Raw genomic sequence first — 17,951 nt, 5'->3', positions numbered from 1 at the left:
GGTCAACGAGGGTTAAACATTGTGGAGGGGCGGGGCCAGACCTCTGGTGGTTGGGAAGCGGTTTCCCTGAAGCACTGCTAGGATGCGGTGCAGACCGCAGCCTGGCCCCTTTATAAGCGGCCCCTAGCGACAGCGGACAGAGCGACTGCCTATGACTTGACTCACACAAAGTGCCCTTAAGGAATACGTGTTTTATTAACCTTTCGAGGTTGAATACATTTTCACATCAATTGGATCTCAAACTCAAAACAATAGCATGAAATTATACATTTTGTTTCGGTTTAATCTGTACAGTACAAAGAGACGAATAAGTAGCTTCCCAGTAGCGCGTTACTCAGAATCATGCAGAAGGCAGAAAACACACGACGGCCACCAGCCGTGGAGCATCAGGACACACACACACACACACACACACACACACACACACACACACACACACACACACACACACACACACACACACACACACACAACACAAACCTCAACTACAACAGGTGCACAATCAGGAACCTTCAAATTCAGTTTTGAATAACTTACTGTGATCATTAGTGCTAAAGATTGACATTATTGCATTCAGCAGATTTTAGCGTTTCACAGTTAAGATCAATAAAAACATATTTGAATACAATTGATGGAGTTAAATAGAAAAAGCAGGCCTGCATACATATTTTCATACACAGCAAAATGGACACAAACTATTTCACAAACATGGTGCATTCATCATGTTAATAAACCATGGTAACAACATGTTTATACACCATGTTTATAGACCATGTTAACACCATGTTTACACACCATGCTAACACCATGTTAACACCATGTTAACACCATGTTAACAGCATGTTTATACACCATGTTTCTGGTTGCCTCTGCAGGGGTTCTAGATAATGGACGTCATGCAAACCTCTCATTCAGAATAAAAACCCGGTACATGCAGCATCCTTCAAGTCCAAAGTGATCTGTATTTCTGTTCAATAGCGGTGCACACCTCTCGTTAAATAAAAACACCTTCATAAAAACAACATACATGAGAAGATCAGCGCAGAAGTGAGCGGACAGTGCAGAGGGGTGTCGTGTCTGGGGGGTCTCTAGAGGAAGGCACTGGGGTTGGCCCGCGGATCTTTCTGGTTCCTGTAGCGGTACGTGAACCAAACCCCCAGCATCTAGGAGAGGAACAAAACCTTGGTTCAGTGGTGCAATAAAGGGCAGCATTACACAATCTAACAGATACAGACTGGGCCATTCGTCACTCAATAAGCCAACTAGACTTGAATTTAACTTTGGACTTGCTCCACAACATATGACCATGATATCAACAATGCAATGTTAAATAAGTCCTGGACTTTATTGTATTTTTATCCTCAATTGTGATTGAGGTATTTTCATGTTTGTAAGGCATTTGTTTGATACAATTGAATAATCAAATCAATTTGATTATTAACAGTCTTTTCCTTGTGGTTCTGGTGGTTGCTGTGGCGGTGGGGGGGGGGGGGGCAGCAGACCTCAGTGAAGCTGAAGAAGAGGCCCAGGCCGCCCACGTAGCGCAGCACCTGGCCCGCGTGCGCCTGGATCTGCTCCCCGCACGGCGAGCACGAGTTGTTGGGGTAGCAGGCCTACAACACACACACAAGCACACACACACACACACACACACACACACACACACACCCCGACGCAGACACAGACACACAGTCACACACACACACACTCACAGACACACACCCACACAGATACACAGTCACACACACACACCCACACAGACGCACACAGATACGCACGCATATATAGACACATACACACAAACATAGACACACACACGCACAGACACACTCACAAGCAAAGACACACACAGATACAGACACATAAACAGACACAGACACGCACATACACACGCAAAGACACACAGACAGAGACAAATACACAGAAACGCTCATATAGACCCACACACACACACACACACATGTTTCACAGTGAGGACACAGATTCAGAGGCAAACGTCTGTAAAATGCTAAAAAGGCGTTGACAAAAGACAATGGGTGGGAGAGCGGAGACGGTGTTAAACGTACAGCGTCACAGGTGGAGTTGTACTCCACCTGCCTGAAGCCGCAGCAGTTGAAGCTCTTCTCCACGTCCCTCTGGGTGCTCTGAGAGTTGTTCCAGCCCACCTCCAGGAGATGCTCCTGTACACACACACACACACACACACACACACACGTTTATTTGGGTGAAACAATAGGCATGATATGCATCCCATCATTAGTGTTGGTGTTACCTGCTGCTCTTTGTTGATGGCCAGACATGCGCTGGAGACGGAGAACTGCACGATGAACACCATGAACAAGACGATCATGTACTGGACACCGTCGTCAAGGAACAAATTTCAAACATCAGCATTTAAAACACAACGCTAACATTGCTAGAATTCACACGTGATGAAGTCTAGCAATGTTACGGGGAGGAACCAAAGGGAATTCTGGAGAATATGGGTTTATGCGTGGCTGAAGGGAGGGCAGAATCTAAAGTGAGCACAGTATTTTGGAGCCAGGAGGGAAGCTGCCACATTGTGACCGTTTATGTTGAGTAAGAACTTCTGGGACGAGGGACTTGGTTCCAAAGTATTTTGGATTATCTTCAGTCTGGTTTGAGGAAGTGAAACTGTTGTCTATATTGAAGTATGATGTGACCTAGTGGTAGGATGAGCAGGAGAAAGAACAGCTGGCCAAGCACCGAGCCAAACAGGGCAGGGGGGTAGCGTGAGACCTGCGTTGATGGATGGAGATGGAGTGAAACCTGTCAGAGGTATGATCTGAACCATGAGGGCTGAGCCAGCGATGCCGATACAGAACTGCAGGCGGTTGAGGAGGAAGAAGCTGTTGATCCGTATCAAATTATGATCAGGAGGAGGAATCAGGGGAGAGAAGGTCATTGGGGACTTCACGCAGAGGGTTTTCTGTGCCAGTGTGTTAGAAAGGCGTATGGCAATCTTTCCTAAATTGGGCAGGTTCGGGGCAGCGAGAAGACTAGATGCCGGTGAGTATTTAAGGCTGGTCAGAAAGAGTTAAAGGAAACAAACTGTGGGTGGATGGTGGAGCAGCAGAAAGGAAACAGTGAAGGTGGTCAGTGAGGAGGAGGCTAGCTGACTCACTTCCTGAGGTGACAAATGACAGGGTTCCTGGAGAACATTGGTGCAAGCTCTCCTTATCAGATTTCAAATGCAAATAAAGTATGCTGAAAGGCATATCAAACAATTATGTTATCTACACATTATATGTTCATAATCAAAGATGAGTTTGTCTTTAGGAGAACAATACTTCATAGCTGTCTTAAAGGTGACAGATTATACCACCAGGTGTGAAGGTGATAAGCCGTTCCAAGCCGTTTTGAAAATCTGCCTGCGTGTCCACCTAGATGTGTAGTGGATAGATGAGCAATGTTTGCAGCAGTCCACTGGGTAGAATGTTAGACTGATCTATCCGGCGTACATCTAGGTGGACACGCCCACTTGTGGTGTCAGAAGAGTCGTATTTTCAAAACGGCTTGTAACGGCTAATCACACTCACACCTGGTGGTATAATACTGTTTGTCACCTTTAAGTTGTACTTAGCCTCATCCGTTCATATCAGCTCCGTCGAAATAGCTTTCGAGATCTCGGTCAGGCAAAGGGCTTCTCAGTCCGGACTTTAAGACCCCTACGAACCCTGAGCGAGACCCCTTTAGAAGGAACACAGCGGAGCAGGGGTGTACTGGTAAGGAAAATCCCTCCCTGGACTCATCCAATGGGACCGGCCGTCGACAGGTTCCAGACTAAAAGGCATTTGAGAATTAGTGCGGCGATGTCCGGCCCCCCCACCAGGGGAACACCTCAGAGAGGGACATGCTATAACCAGAGCTACAACTCAAGCTAAGAACATATGTGCAAATATATCAGACAATCCTCCGGTTTTCAGCGCTTGGCCGGGTGAGATCGGGGGGGGGGTTTCAGGGGGTCTGGCCCGGCGGAAGGATACGAAGAAGAGGAGGACTTGGTGATGCTTCATGGCGCCGATGAGGCCGGCCAGGGCCACGAAGAACAGGAAGACCCCCACCCCGATGACGCCGCCCACCACCTGGAAGCTGGACACCAGGCCGAACCACTTCCCCCACGCGGCGATCCCGATCATCAGCAGGCTCACCATCTGAACACACACAACAGCAGCGTGGCGGGGTCAGACACGGGCCAGTAGGAGCAGGTCGAAGGACAGGCGGGTTATCTTGTGTACAGCTGCTGAGGTTTGAACCCTCAGAGTCCAACAGTCCAATGAGGATCTTCACACGGAACCATAAATAGCGTTATATTCTACTTTGTTATCGTTGTGCAACACAATGCAGTTAAGCATCTAACCAGATAGTTAAAATAGTGTTATAGAATTAGAGAAGTTATACATAGGCTAATGTATGTTTGCCTGGGACATAATGTTCATTAATATATCTTGTCATAGGTTGCGATCTATAGTCAGGCTATCTATAGCAAGGCAATACATCTTATCTAAGAGATGTGTTGGGAATAATGACCAAACACAACACCAAATTCCCTTTCCAACTACCTTCATGTAAGACTCAGTTATTGAATTCAATTTTTTTTACAACATCAATTCTAGGCTAATAGACCATCTACTGACACATTTAAGTGCCTCTCATTCTGCCCTACACGCGGGTTGTTCCAAGCCTATTAGTATTTCCCGTAGAACCGAGGAGGAAGGCTGGGCAAAGCTCAGACAAAGGACGGACGTTATTCCCATTTTCTTTCCTGAGAAAGCAAAAAGGAAATTGCACTTAAGAGGACCGATGCCGCAGCCGACCACCTCACTGTGACAACGTGCAGGAGATGAGTCTCCACTGTACGGTAACACACGCCGCCGCATCAGGTTCCAGAGGGGAGCATCCTTCATTATGGATGAGGCGGTGCGTCCTCCTCTCCCTGTTGTTTACAGCCGCCTTACCGCCTTATGCATCCAAAACCATACACCTAATACCAGACACGGAATGAAACCATAACCCGTATAGTCTGGAGCCACACGTATCGTCCTATGCCATTGAAACATCCACCATATGGTACAAAGTAGCGGGCAGCCTCACCACGTAGAGGATGTTGAGCGCCCCCAGGGAGTGTTTGGAGCAGGTGAACCCGGCGCAGCCCATGGTGTCTGTCTGGTCCCGGGTCCGGCGGACCGGATTCACGCGAAAGGGACTCGGATTAGTGGAGAAAAACTAACAAATAGTAACAGCTGTCTGATCTAAAGGCTAAAACAGTGCTCGCTTGGTCGGGAGATTCACCCTATCAGGTCTGAAAAGGAAAGGAGGGAGAATGTGGCGCTGGCCTCGCGAGCATGTGACGCAGGCGCGGGTACGTTGAGCTCGGCGGCGGCGGCGGCGCGCTTCCATCGGTTAGTGGAGCGCTGAATGGGAGGCGCAGTGGCGGCACTTCTCTATTCCTGACTCCTGAATACCATTAACCAACCACATCTTTCAGGGAATATCTTTTCTCTGACTTTTATTTAAGGTAATTCTAATCGCAAAGACTGATGTTTAGAACGTGATACGTGTTAGCTGTCTTAAAGCCAGCTACCATTAAGGGACAGCAAGTGGAACAGGTTATTCACTTTAAATATTATCATAGACAGTAAGCTGATTTATCAGCCTATCAGTTAGACTACATTCCTAAAGGGCAATGTTGCGACTTTATTTCCTCAAGGAACTGAGGATCTTCAATGCCAGTGAACACACCATGTGTGAGTGTGTGCGTGTGTGCGCGCGTGTGTGTCATGGTCAATCGGTCACACACCCAAAGGGTTTTCACCTTTACTTTGACTCCTGGTACAGAACCTCTCAGTGAGATACAGGAAGATCTGAGCCTGGGTGGACCCCAGGCCTGATTCACCAGAGACCATTACACCAGGACCAATCCAGTGGTCCGGAACCAAGGCCAAACAGGGTAACCCTCTGAATTAGACAAATCTCCATCCCACATGTACCAATGTCATGACGCTCTATATTCTTATCTTTTAGGATATCACTTTATTATATTTGCATGCCAACTCATATCGATGCAAAGCCATGGTTAATCAACATATTGCGGATCTCCATTTTTGTGTTTTCCCCATGCCTGTCTGAAGGTGATTTATAATTCATGGTCCCTTATGGGTCAGTCATCATCACCGTGACGCAAAGCCCAAGATGCACTGGATTGTTACCGGGGTTACGTTACAGATAAATATGGAGAAGCTCAGTGTGCACAATTAAGTCATGATGCTCTCAATAGGATCTCTTTGCTTTATTTCAGAACTAGGGAACACATCAAGGTTGGAGGTTGATTCACTTAATTCATTCTGACATTTTCAAAAGTACAAAAAATGCATAGCAAGATAGCAGGCCAATATGATGGTTGGTACTTTTACATTTAAGTTTTATCAATCCAATCCAAACATTGAATGAATATATTATTTTGTGAAATATTTTCAACCACACATTGAAAATAAGAGAAGGGCATGGATACACTTTATTCTTTCAAAGCATTTGGCATATTTCAAACGTATCTCATAGTTGTTAGGATGTTGGGTAATTATGTATGCCTGAAAATAAGTCTGAAAATTTGCTATTGACGAATTTGTCTGCTATATAAATGGTGTGTGTGCATGTGTGTGTGTGTGTGTGTGTGTGTGTGTGTGTGTGTGTGTGTGTGTGTGTGTGTGTGTGTGTGTGTGTGTGTGTGTGTGTGTGTGTGTGTGTGTGTGTGTGTGTGTGTGTGTGTGTGTGTGTGTGTGTGTGTGTGCGTGCGATATGAAATCCACAGGCCAGCTGGCTTCATAGACCATATTGGAACCAACGCCTGGGTGCCATGTTCTGTCACTTGGCCTCCTCCCCTTCAGAGTCCGATTCTGTGTTCAGCAGAGAGAGGGTCAACAAGAGTTAACAGCGACACCATCTGGTAGTAGTAGGAATTACACTTCTAATTCACAAAACGGATCTCAAAAGAGATTAAGAGGTGTTACCTTCTTCCGCATTCTGCAGCCACTCAACAAACTTCCTCATCTGTTCCAAGAAGATGCTTTTTCCTTTTGACGAGTGGCCATCTTTGTACCACTTCAGAATGGCTTCCTCACTCAGGACATCGGCTGGGATGGGAGAGATGGGGAGATGGAAAGTCGTGAGGGTGAGGGTGAGGACTTAAACACACCCACTTAGACACACACACAAGAAAAGGAGAACCAATCTGTTGGCACCTGAATTATAACCAACAATTACTGAGCATTGAAATAACTTAAGGGGGAGAGAGAAAGAGAGCGAGAGACAGTGAGAGGAGGAGAGACATAGAGACAGACAGACAGACAGACAGACAGACAGACAGACAGACAGACAGACAGACAGACAGACAGACAGAAAGACAGACAGACAGACAGACAGACAGACAGACAGACAGACAGACAGACAGACAGACAGACAGACAGACAGACAGACAGACAGACAGACAGACAGACAGACAAACAGACAGACAGACAAAGAGGGCGCGAGAAAGCGAGAGAGGGAGCGAGACAGACAGAGAGAAAGTCAGAGGAGGAGAGGGAGAGAGACAGAGACAGAAACAGAGAGAAAGAGAGAGAGAGACAGAGAGAAGGAGGAGAGGGAGAGGGAGAGAGAGAGAGAGAGAGAGAGAGAGAGAGAGAGAGAGAGAGAGAGAGAGGAGGAGGAGAGGAAGAGAGACAGAAAATGAGAGAGAGGTTTAGTTTAGTTTATTAGGATCCCCATTAGCCATTACACCAGGCAACAGCTACTCTTCCTGGGGTCCACATTTAAGAAGAAAAATATACAATAAATAAACAGTTCACGACAACAGGTTGATAAAGAAAAGAGAACAGATAACAAAAAAATAAAACAAAAAAACAAAAATAATGTAGAATTATGAAATCATAGAGAGGGAAAAGAAAGACATCATGCATATGTATTATTAAGTAGCAAGTATAATGTTTCATAGCACCACTCCAATAACATCACATAATCTGCACACAATGACCTATATGGACAAGTCTAAACAAGCTATTGTAAATTATTAAAATGGATTTTAAGCTGTTTTTATTAAAGCGCATTCTAACCTTAATTTATATGATTGTGTGAGGTAAAGAGTTCCATATTGACATAGCTCTGTACACACTGTTTTATTCATTGCATTAGATTTAGACATGGGCACTGTAAAACTATTCCATTACCACCTGCCTGTTAGAGTAGTTAATACTGGTGTAATGAATTAATTTGTACAAACCATTAGGTTTGTTGCTAACACAAATGCTCCTAAAAAATAAAGTGAGACTAAATAGTAGTCTTTGTTCTACCATGAGCCAAGATAGGCATTTATACATGTGTAAAGTGTTAGAACTATTTCTACATTGACGTGCCAGGCACGCTGCTCTATTTTGGACTAATTGTAGTTTCCTGAAGTCCTTTTTTGCTGCACTCGACCACGTAGCGGGACAATTGTCAAGATGGCACAGAACCAGTGCCTGGATAACCTGGACCACAGAGGTTGATGTTAAGAACCCAGCCCATCTCCTGATTATCGATCAGGAGATCGATCCCCATGTTCTTGGTTATGTTGTTTATGTGACTAGACCATGACAGATGAATGTCCACTGTGACACCAAGCAGCTTTGTTTCTTTCACCTGTTCAATTTGTATCCCTTTCATTGATAATTGAGTTTGGGATTTAGTCGTAACATATATTGTGAGCCTAATACAAAGCATTTTTGTCTTTGAGATATTTAAGACCATTCTGTTATTCTTGACCAAGTCTGATACTAGTTGTAAATCTTTTTTCAGTTGCAGACAAATCTTCCACAGTGGTAGCTGACATATATAATGTTATGTCGTCAGCAGACATGGACACATTGGCCCTGTTCAAGACCAATGGTATGTCATTTGTAAAGATTGTGAACAGTAGCGGCCCAAGGCAGCTCCCTTATGGTATTCCTTGTTTAGTAATAGAGAGACCACTATTAAAAAAACCTCTCTGTGATCTAGCTCTATCCAGGTCACCGCAGCGGATGAGAAACCCTAGCAAGAAAGCTTCTCTAGCATTAGTCCGTGATCAATAACATCAAATGTTAAGGTGCGTACCTTTGTAGAAGAGCACGACTATCTTGGCGAAGGCCTTCATGAAGTTGATGTTGTCGTAGCAGAAGTCCTGCACCTTGAGCAGCAGCACCCACTCTGACTGGCCCTGAGTACTAAACACTGCCAGCAGGGGGGCATAGTGCTGACACACACACACACACACACACACACACACACACACACACACACACACACACACACACACACACACACACACACACACACACACATTTTGAATGTGTGAGTGGCCAGGTATGGTCTTGGATCGATAATGAAAACAATGGCGTTGGTGATGCCTTTCCTCGGGCCTACCTTCAGGTGTTTGAGCGCCTGCTCCGTGAGCAGCTCCTCCTTCTTGTTCCACTCCACGGCGTTCATCAGACAGGCCCAGAGCAGGCCTATCACGGCCGGCTCCAGCAGCCCGTTCCTCTTCATCTCCTCCTTCACGTACACCACGATCTAGAGGGACGGCCAACCACACCACACGCAAAAGCCCAGCGCAAACAGACACTTAAAAACACAGCGAACCATGAACCACAACGACACAGAGGTTCTAACATGACCCCCCCCCCCACCCCCCCCTACTGTGACAATGGAGCTCCTGGTTAGAAGGAGGCGGTACCCCTCTGTTCATGGTTTTGTGTGTGTTCATGGTTAGAAGGAGGCGGTACCCCTCTGTTCATGGTTTTGTGTGTGTTCATGGTTAGAAGGAGGCGGTACCCCTCTGTTCATGGTTTTGTGTGTGTTCATGGTTAGAAGGAGGCGGTACCACTCTGTTCATGGTTTTGTGTGTTCATGGTTAGAAGGAGGCGGTACCACTCTGTTCATGGTTTTGTGTGTTCATGGTTAGAAGGAGGCGGTACCACTCTGTTCATGGTTTTGTGTGTGTTCATGGTTAGAAGGAGGCGGTACCACTCTGTTCATGGTTTTCTGTGTGTTTACATTTTAAATGTAGGACATTTAGCATGCACTTTTTATTCAGAGTGACTTATTAAGTACCATTCATTCACAAATTCACCCACCGATGGTGGAGTCAACCACAGAGGGTGACAGCCAGCTCGTCAGGAGCAGTCAGGGTGAGGGGTCTTACTCAGGGACGCCTCAGCACTCATCTAGGAGGAGCTGGGGATCTAACCAGCAACCTTCCGGTTACCTCTGGGATGGGGCAGTCCTGGGAAAGCTTCTCCTGCAGCTCCTTCTGCAGCTGCTTGCGCGTGCCCAGGCAGCGCTGCGTGCGGAGGAACTCGGACAGCTCGCTGAGCCCCGCCTGGTCAAAGTACCTGGAGAAGTGCTCCACGCTCTGCTTGTTGGCCGGGAAAAGCTCCTGGTGAGAATGGGTCAAAACGTTGTTTCGCTCATCATGAAATAGATTATTATTTATCTATATTATTATATGGATATATTATATTATATTAATCATATTAAGGGGCCCCATCATGGGATGGACGGCTGCACCTTTAAGTTTTCTTGATTATATGTTAATTCATTGTGTGTACTGCAAAACAAAAGTTAAAAAAAAATCACCTGGTACAAAGCAAGTGATTTTTATGTATAAAATCTATTTACTGTTGTATTTTGTGGCCAGACAAAATTAAAGATGCTCTCGACACAACTAAACATGGATGGCCGCTGATGTCCAGCGTGGCCTTGGACCAGCGGTGGCTTGATGAGGCCATGCAGGCGGGGCGTTAGAGGGTAACCCTCACCAGGAGCCTCTTGTCCAGGCTGGACTTCCTCAAGGCCATGGTCACCGAGTTGGCGTCTTTCTCTGCTATCCACGCCTTGAACATCTTCACAGCGAAGCATGCTGAGATCCCTGCAGAGTATTACCAGCACCAAAGATAATGAGCTGTGTGTATGTGTGTGTTTACGTTTGCGTGTCTGTGTGCGTGTGTGCGTGCGTCGGGGCATGTGTGGTGTATGTACGTGGTGTATGGGTGCGCTAACCTTCTTTGACGATTCCCTCGCTGAACAAGCCAACAAGGATGGGCGGGGGGAGATCATTGTTGGCCAACAGCACCCCCGTCAACATGGCTAGCTTGTTCTGCTCAGACTCTGTGAAGGCTTTGAGGAAGAGCAACAGCTCCACAGACGCAACGCACAAGAGGATGTTAGGACACCTCTTACCTTGCCTTTCTAGAACCTTTTCACAGCGATGTCAACGTAGGACAAACGTTGACGTTGACGTTGTCAAGCTGCTTTGATTTCGACTTCAAGAATTACTACTACGACTGAAAATACACAACGCAGAGTCTGTCCGAACAGTTTAGAAATAAGCTGAAATCTAACAACAGGTGTCGCTATTTACACAAATGAGGGGTCTGTACTCTAGCACCAGGGCCTGTGTAGTCCTATAATGAGACCCTATGTGAAATGGGTTTATACAGTGTCTTCACCTTGTTTAGAGTTAGCAGACTGAATCATCTGAATACTTAATAAACTGTAAATCATCAAGTGATCCAAAAAACACCTGATGTTGACCTACCCACTATATGCCAGAATGAACCGTACGTCCAACTCTATTGCATATTTGTAATCCTTGCAAATAACGTCACAACTTGCTGTAGGCTTACCTTCTTAATTTCCTCTTCAAAGGCCTTCTCCAGGTATTTGTATCTCCTTATGAGCTTATGGAAAACCTGTGAGAAACGGCAGGAACATCAAGCTCAAGACATAAGGTTTGGGGCCTTTTTCAGTTGAATGTGCACAATAAAATAAGCAGGTGTTTTTTGGTCATAAACATGCGTTGGAGCCTTCTAGGAGAGTGATCTGGAGCAGAGTAGACCTGCCTGAGCGTGGAGGCGTATGGAGGAATGCTTCTCTTCACTGGTGAAGACGCAGTGGGCCGTCACCTTGTTCTGGTCGGCCTCATGGATGCGGGTCCCTCCTGGGGCTGTGAGGGATGAAAGCAGGAGTCATGTCCTCACAGCCTATCACTTTATTAGTGTAAGTCTATTCACACTGTATAGACTGTTTTTTGATGCATGGATTTATTCCGGGACAAAATGGTTTTGTTTTTTTGGTTATTTATACAGGGCTGGTATGCAGTCGATCTGGTAACATAAAAGGAGTTATATATTGCTTTTTTCAGTCTTTCCCTATGATTAGTGTGTTATATAGTATTTTTTTTTATCCAAGGACAAGGTCTGTTAAGCTACCAAGCACAAAGTCCAGCCCAGGGGGAGTCCCCTTCCCCACAGAAGACCCCTCTCCTGGAAGGCCTGAACAGCTTGCTTGCAGTCAGCTTTTACTTCCGCGATTTAATATCAAGAAATCATGGAGGTGCAAATGTCGCGCCTTGTGGGCGCCATGGCCCCCCTAAAAGGAGGCTAGTGGGGGCACTGGTCGGTGGAGTCCGGTTCTGGTAGCCCAAGGTCAAGAAGCAGTGCGAGAGAAATCCCCTTTGTATGGAGTATCAGAGGACGACGACAGGAGGAATCAGTGGTTAAAATTTATTTTGACCGTTCTCTCATTTAAGGACTAATTTTATGAGGAACGAATTTCATTCTTGAAGCGCAGTTCGTTGCTGTAGCTTTGCAACCTGTACGTTTGTGTCAAAGGTGGGCATATTGATGGCATATTAACAGCCACTGGACAAGCCCCATGTACGTGCTATATTCTCATATATAATAGTTATTGTTCGGTTTATTATTTTGTACATTTTTTAATCTGATATATATGGATTTGCAAAGACAACTGTCATGTTTTAGTAGATTAATTAATGGTAACAGTGAGTAAAGCTCACAAAACACAGCACAACAGCTGAAGAACTGAGTTCAGCAAAACGATACTGATTGCTCCAGCTAAAAAGTCAAGCAATGCAGGAGGAATTTAGGAGACTGAGTGAACAGTAAACATTCAAGCCAAGCTTCAGCTCCACACAATGTGTTGCCTACAGCTGTCAACAGGCTTCCGGAAGTTACAATCAGGAGAGAATTCAAGATCTGTGGTCAGATTGGGGAAAAGGGACCAAAGGACCGACCCTCATACCCAAATGCGATGCACCAGATTGACAGAGGCCTGAATAAAGGGCATCTGAGCACCCCCCCAGGAAGAATGAATACTATGAGAGGAGGATGTAAAGTCAGGAGCAGGGAACAGTTGAACAGTTGGAACGCTGCTTCTTGTGTTCAGTCAGGGCACTTCTCCAGAGGCTGGAAAGGACAAAAGGACATGTCATCAGGGAAACCTGATGGCATGAAGGTGACAATCCTTAGACTGTGGGCGAACTGAGGAAAGATTACAGCAATACTGTTTGTTTAGCCTGAATTGATGATAACAGATTAGGGCTGAACCAAAGCCATTGATCCCGGCAATGTTTACTGCTGTGTTTACAGGGGGCGTGAGATGGCGACACGCTTGCTTAGCATTTCACCAATCATAACAGAGAGGGCCAGCTGACCAATCAGACTGGGCCTTTTGGGAGGGGATGCCTTAAAGATACAGGAGCGAAAGCTGAGCATTTCTGACAAAAGGCATAGAGTAGTTCTGCAGCAATGAAAACGTATTATGACAAATTTATTTACCACAAAAATACAACGCCTATTATGACCCCTTTAAAGATTAGATTAATTATTAGAAGAACAAATTATAATAAATTGGATTTTCAAAGCGCCTTTGAAGAAGCCAAGGACACTGTCAATGAGGATGAGAACTGGGGAGGGAGGGGGGTATACTACACCATGCTATCCAGATATCGTTTATATGTGGTTCAATGGAAGGAATAAATGTGCCTTGTTTTAGTTGCACCCCTACACTAAGCAGAGCTCACTCATCCCTCGTAGATCTCTCTCTGGGCTGGACGTTTACTTATGGTCTTCCTGTGTCCTTGATCGTGCTTCCTTGGGTTACAGGAAGATAGCCAAGAAAGATAGGAAACTAACTAAATATTGAACAGCTTTTACCCTATAGCTACTCAAAGACAGGTTATTCTTTAAACATATCCTTAGTGCCATAACTACTGCAGTGGACATTAAAAGCTCTAATTTTCAATGAAAATGTATCCTCAAATGAAAAGGCCACACTCCAGGGGAAATGCCTACTGGAACGAATCAGTTTAATGACAAAAGCCACTCACCCTGCTGTGAGACAGGGATCTGGATGTAATGGGGACTTACGGTGTTAATCGTACTAAGCCAGCCGGGATCTCTTTGTCCTTGTAGAGGGTTGCCTGCACAACCCTGATCTGTCCCAGTGCCGACCGGATACAGACTATAGCGTAACAGGAGGGGAAGCCAGGGTGCAAGGCTTTCCTTCACTATAATAGTCCCTTCATTTAGGAGTTACTTTATCTGCATAGATGTAGACTCATTACAATAGGATTCTAGATTTGCTTGTGGCTATGGCTTAATCTGAGGAATAGGCCTACCTATTGAACCTCTTCAATGAAGAAAGGTACAAAACATGTGTCCAATTATCTATCATCTATCTATCTTTGTCAATCCTTACTAATCAAAACATTTGTTTCAGGTTTTGTCGTCTGTCCAGCAAAACAAAGCACATTAATTACAGTGCATGAAAGCAAAGAGTTTGCCGTTTGTCTGAACATGGTTATATTAAATCCCGGCCATGGCGCCACTCACCCAGCATGCTCCCTGCGATGAGGACATCAAACAGAGTGTCGGCATAACGCCGGTAGTCCAGCCGTGACCCGGACACGTCCAGGAACCGGGCCACGGCCTCCAGGTCCGTGCCAGCTTCGTTGAGGCCCTGGACAATAGTATCTCTGAAAAGGGTCGGCTCAAATTTCTCCTTTTCATCTGGAAGAATACGAAGTAGGAGAATAATCAGTATTATCTAGATTTAACAACTACACCAAGTAGCCAGCACTAGGAGTTCCCTGCATTTGACCCTCACTAGCTGCAGCACTAGAGCATTTGACCATCACTAGCTGCAGCACTAGAGCATTTGACCATCACTAGCTGCAGCACTAGAGCATTTGACCATCACTAGCTGCAGCACTAGAGCATTTGATCATCACTAGCTGCAGTTATAAGAGCATTTGACCCATTGGAGCTGGGGCTGACGCCATTCTGTTTTCTTCTAAGATACTCATGCAAACAATTAAAAAATACAAAGCCATGAGTAAAGTACAGTTAAGACTAAAAATGAATTCTAGATTTATATCACAAACTTATGATTTCTGTGTATGTATGTATGCCTTGTGTTTTAAAAGAGATTTTTGCCTTTGAGACTTTCCGTGGGGTAGCTTATGTAACCTTCATGGATATTTTCTTGCGCCACATCTGTATGTAGATACAGCAGAGACTTATTCTACTTCCTATTCTCTCTATGCAACAGGAGTCCAAGTAGGTGATGCTGTGCTGGCTAGCTACTTATACCTTTGGCGAGCGCGGACAGCATCCTTGACATAGCATAGTGTGTCAACTGTATTCTAGGAACAGGATCATGTGAGGGTAAGCTCTACATCAGCCATTGTGTGATCAATGTGTCAAGAGAACGCGTGCAACGCACACATCTTTGTGTTATTAAATTCCACAACCACACCATATTAGATGTTTAAAATATTCCCAGAAATATTCCCAGCAGCAGAATCAGCAGTTCGGTTTAAATGCATTCTAGACGTCTATTCACCCCTCTTTCTGGTCTTGAACCTCTGGCCTGTCAGCACTGGCTTCTGCGGCTTACCGGAACTCATAAAAGTCCTAAACGCAATCAAAGTAAAGCTAGTTACATCATCATCAGTTTACAGAATAGTGACCAAGTCTTGGTTTAAGGGAATAGAAATGCTTACCAAAAGTGTGTTCTGCTCAGAGAAGCTCGGTCTGTGAGTTGATCTGCCTTGCTGCCCTGTGCTATATTTAATAGACTCACCTCTCTCTCCCTCTCTCTTATGTGCCAGGCTTAGGACACACGTGTCAGAAAGTGGACACGGCTAATTCCCTGTCTCTGACTTTCAGACTCCTACACTTAAAAGCATGAAAGTACACCTCTGTGGATAAACATCCCAACACAAGTCAAAACCAATACAATCGTATTCATATATACTATATAGGATTCCTATCCTCATCCTGGACGGCTGTCTGGAAATCCAAGCTGCACAATCAACGCAGATCAGCCACAAAAAGACATACTTTGTATTTGTTTACTGTTATATAATATTTGGTTTATGTTTTTCCCTTTTTTAAGGCTCTGTTTGTAAAAATGATGTAAATGATGTAAATTCTAATAGAGCAATATACTACTAATAATAGAATAATATCCAACTACGTTGTAATATACTACGAAGTTGTTGCTGCCATGTCCAAAAAATGACTAGGCCTACTGGGCATTTCATAAAAAAAACAATTTGACTTTGACTTCCCTCATTTATATATGAAAAATTATTGAAATGATGCAGTATAATAGTAATCTTAAAGCCAGTACACGGACAACGTGCTTGTTTTGAATCTCCCAGGCACCGGCAGCTCTCATCTCTGGGTCAGGGATTACAGCACTAGGCCTACTCTCTAATCCCTTCACCTCAATCACACATCGAGGGCTCTATTGAGCACGGCGCTGCCCCCTGGGGACGGCAACCTGTTACTACAAGTGTACACCCTTCAAATAAAACACCATGTTATTTATTTTTAAATGTTGTTATACGTCTTGTATGATTGGCAACATAGTAATCTATGTCATGTCGTCACAAACCCAATTATACCACGTTTACTTACCACTCTCCCCAAAACACGATGGGATCGCTCCACTGTGTTGAACGTAGAGGTGTTAGTAAACAGTGGCGCAAAAAGCGGGTAGGCACATATGCGGGGCTTAGGGGCACCAAAGCGATGGTAAAAATACCATCAAATGACAAGAAGCTAGAAAACATAACTTAAGCAATAACTGGTTTACCATGGAATCATTTATAGATTGTGTGCTACCTAATAATAATAATAATAATAATAATAATAATAATAATAAAACATAAAATAATAATCATGTTAGCTGGACTGTCTGAATATATTACAAATGGCTCTCCATATTTGTATGGAGAGCCATTTGTAATATATGTAATTTCAACAGAAGCACTGCCTTACTGACCTGGCTCCGCCCGCCGTACTAGTGGATGAGAACAATAGTCCCGTTTCCATCTAAAAGGTGATGTGAATCTTTCGAAAGTTTGCAAAAAAGAAATTTGAATTAGGTGCGTTTCCATCAAGTGGTTGGAGCGGAAAACTACACACATTCCAGGGCTGGTCGTATCCTTTTGATAACATCCTCTCTTAGGTCCTGATAGTGGAATTGCGTTGTTTTCCATCTAAAATAGCTGTAATGTTTTTTTCTTCTTCGATGAGAGCATGGAAAAGTTTTACCTCTTCAGCGGTAAAACTATATATATATATCCACACGTATATATTATTCACATTGGCCATCTGTTCCATGGACGTATTTAAATGATACATTGTACATATTTATAATTCGAAATTCGTCTCGCAGCCTTTATACCACAGATACTCCAGGGTCTGTAGTATATAACTGCATTTTCTGATTACAGTTTAATGCATTTTCCACAATGTACCAGCTCTCGTTTTGAACAGACAACTTGACTGGAATTACTTAGTAGGTGTCCATATATCAGGGATTAATGGACACGGTATAATTAAAGGATATGCAAACATTGACATCCTATATCATATATATATATGATATAGAATGTCTATATATACAAACGCTTAAAAATATATATATATTGACGCTACAAGTTGATGTCGGCAGGGTTGCTATGGCCGGTCGTTATGTGGAAATCGGAAGGACGTTGTCAGTCCTGTGTGTTCAATGTTCGCTAAAAAAAACACCTCAAGTTGTGA

The 17,951-nt window shown here is 44.5% G+C and overlaps 2 protein-coding genes across 3 annotated transcripts; both read right to left on the bottom strand.

Moving 5' to 3' along the window:
* Nucleotides 1-173: 173 nt before the first annotated feature.
* tspan13b (tetraspanin 13b) lies at nt 174-5,409 on the bottom strand. Its single transcript, XM_030347820.1, has 6 exons — nt 5,116-5,409; nt 4,008-4,175; nt 2,273-2,353; nt 2,067-2,180; nt 1,503-1,613; nt 174-1,163 (listed from the first exon to the last, which is right to left on the bottom strand). The coding sequence occupies exons 1-6, from the start codon at nt 5,176-5,178 to the stop codon at nt 1,089-1,091; spliced, it is 612 nt and encodes a 203-aa protein (XP_030203680.1). The 5' UTR covers nt 5,179-5,409; the 3' UTR covers nt 174-1,088.
* An 882-nt stretch (nt 5,410-6,291) lies between these two features.
* bzw2 (basic leucine zipper and W2 domains 2) lies at nt 6,292-16,005 on the bottom strand. 2 transcript variants are annotated; one of them, XM_030348055.1, is made up of 12 exons: nt 15,896-16,005; nt 15,736-15,806; nt 14,724-14,900; nt 11,931-12,034; nt 11,715-11,780; nt 11,089-11,224; nt 10,848-10,957; nt 10,295-10,465; nt 9,454-9,600; nt 9,145-9,283; nt 7,029-7,151; nt 6,292-6,914 (listed from the first exon to the last, which is right to left on the bottom strand). In XM_030348055.1, exons 2-12 carry the CDS (start codon nt 15,797-15,799, stop codon nt 6,883-6,885), a joined length of 1,269 nt encoding a protein of 422 aa, XP_030203915.1. In that variant the 5' UTR covers nt 15,800-15,806; nt 15,896-16,005; the 3' UTR covers nt 6,292-6,882. The 2 variants fall into 2 exon arrangements, with proteins under 2 accessions (XP_030203915.1, XP_030203916.1); XM_030348056.1 differs by lacking the exon at nt 15,736-15,806 and having other exon boundaries at nt 15,896-15,999.
* Between the last annotated feature and the right edge of the window lie 1,946 nt (nt 16,006-17,951).

Source organism: Gadus morhua, chromosome 22 (genome assembly GCF_902167405.1).
Source record: "Gadus morhua chromosome 22, gadMor3.0, whole genome shotgun sequence".
Lineage (NCBI taxonomy): Eukaryota > Metazoa > Chordata > Actinopteri > Gadiformes > Gadidae > Gadus > Gadus morhua.
This window is presented reverse-complemented; position numbering and strand designations above follow the sequence as displayed.

Bases quoted from the DNA above. Each gene is read 5' to 3' on its own strand.
- tspan13b (XM_030347820.1), bottom strand. From the start codon at position 5,178: ATGGGCTGCGCCGGGTTCACCTGCTCCAAACACTCCCTGGGGGCGCTC. The intron at 4,176-5,115 runs GTGAGGCTGCCC...GTGTGTGTTCAG, and splicing joins CGCTCAACATCCTCTACGTG to ATGGTGAGCCTGCTGATGAT. The intron at 1,614-2,066 runs GTACGTTTAACA...TGTGTGTTGTAG, and splicing joins ACAACTCCACCTGTGACGCT to GCCTGCTACCCCAACAACTC.
- bzw2 (XM_030348055.1), bottom strand. From the start codon at position 15,799: ATGAGTTCCGGTAAGCCGCAGAAGCCAGTGCTGACAGGCCAGAGGTTC. The intron at 12,035-14,723 runs GTGAGTGGCGCC...CATCCCTCACAG, and splicing joins CATCGCAGGGAGCATGCTGG to CCCCAGGAGGGACCCGCATC. The intron at 7,152-9,144 runs GTACGCACCTTA...CTCCCATCCCAG, and splicing joins AGTCGTGCTCTTCTACAAAG to CCGATGTCCTGAGTGAGGAA.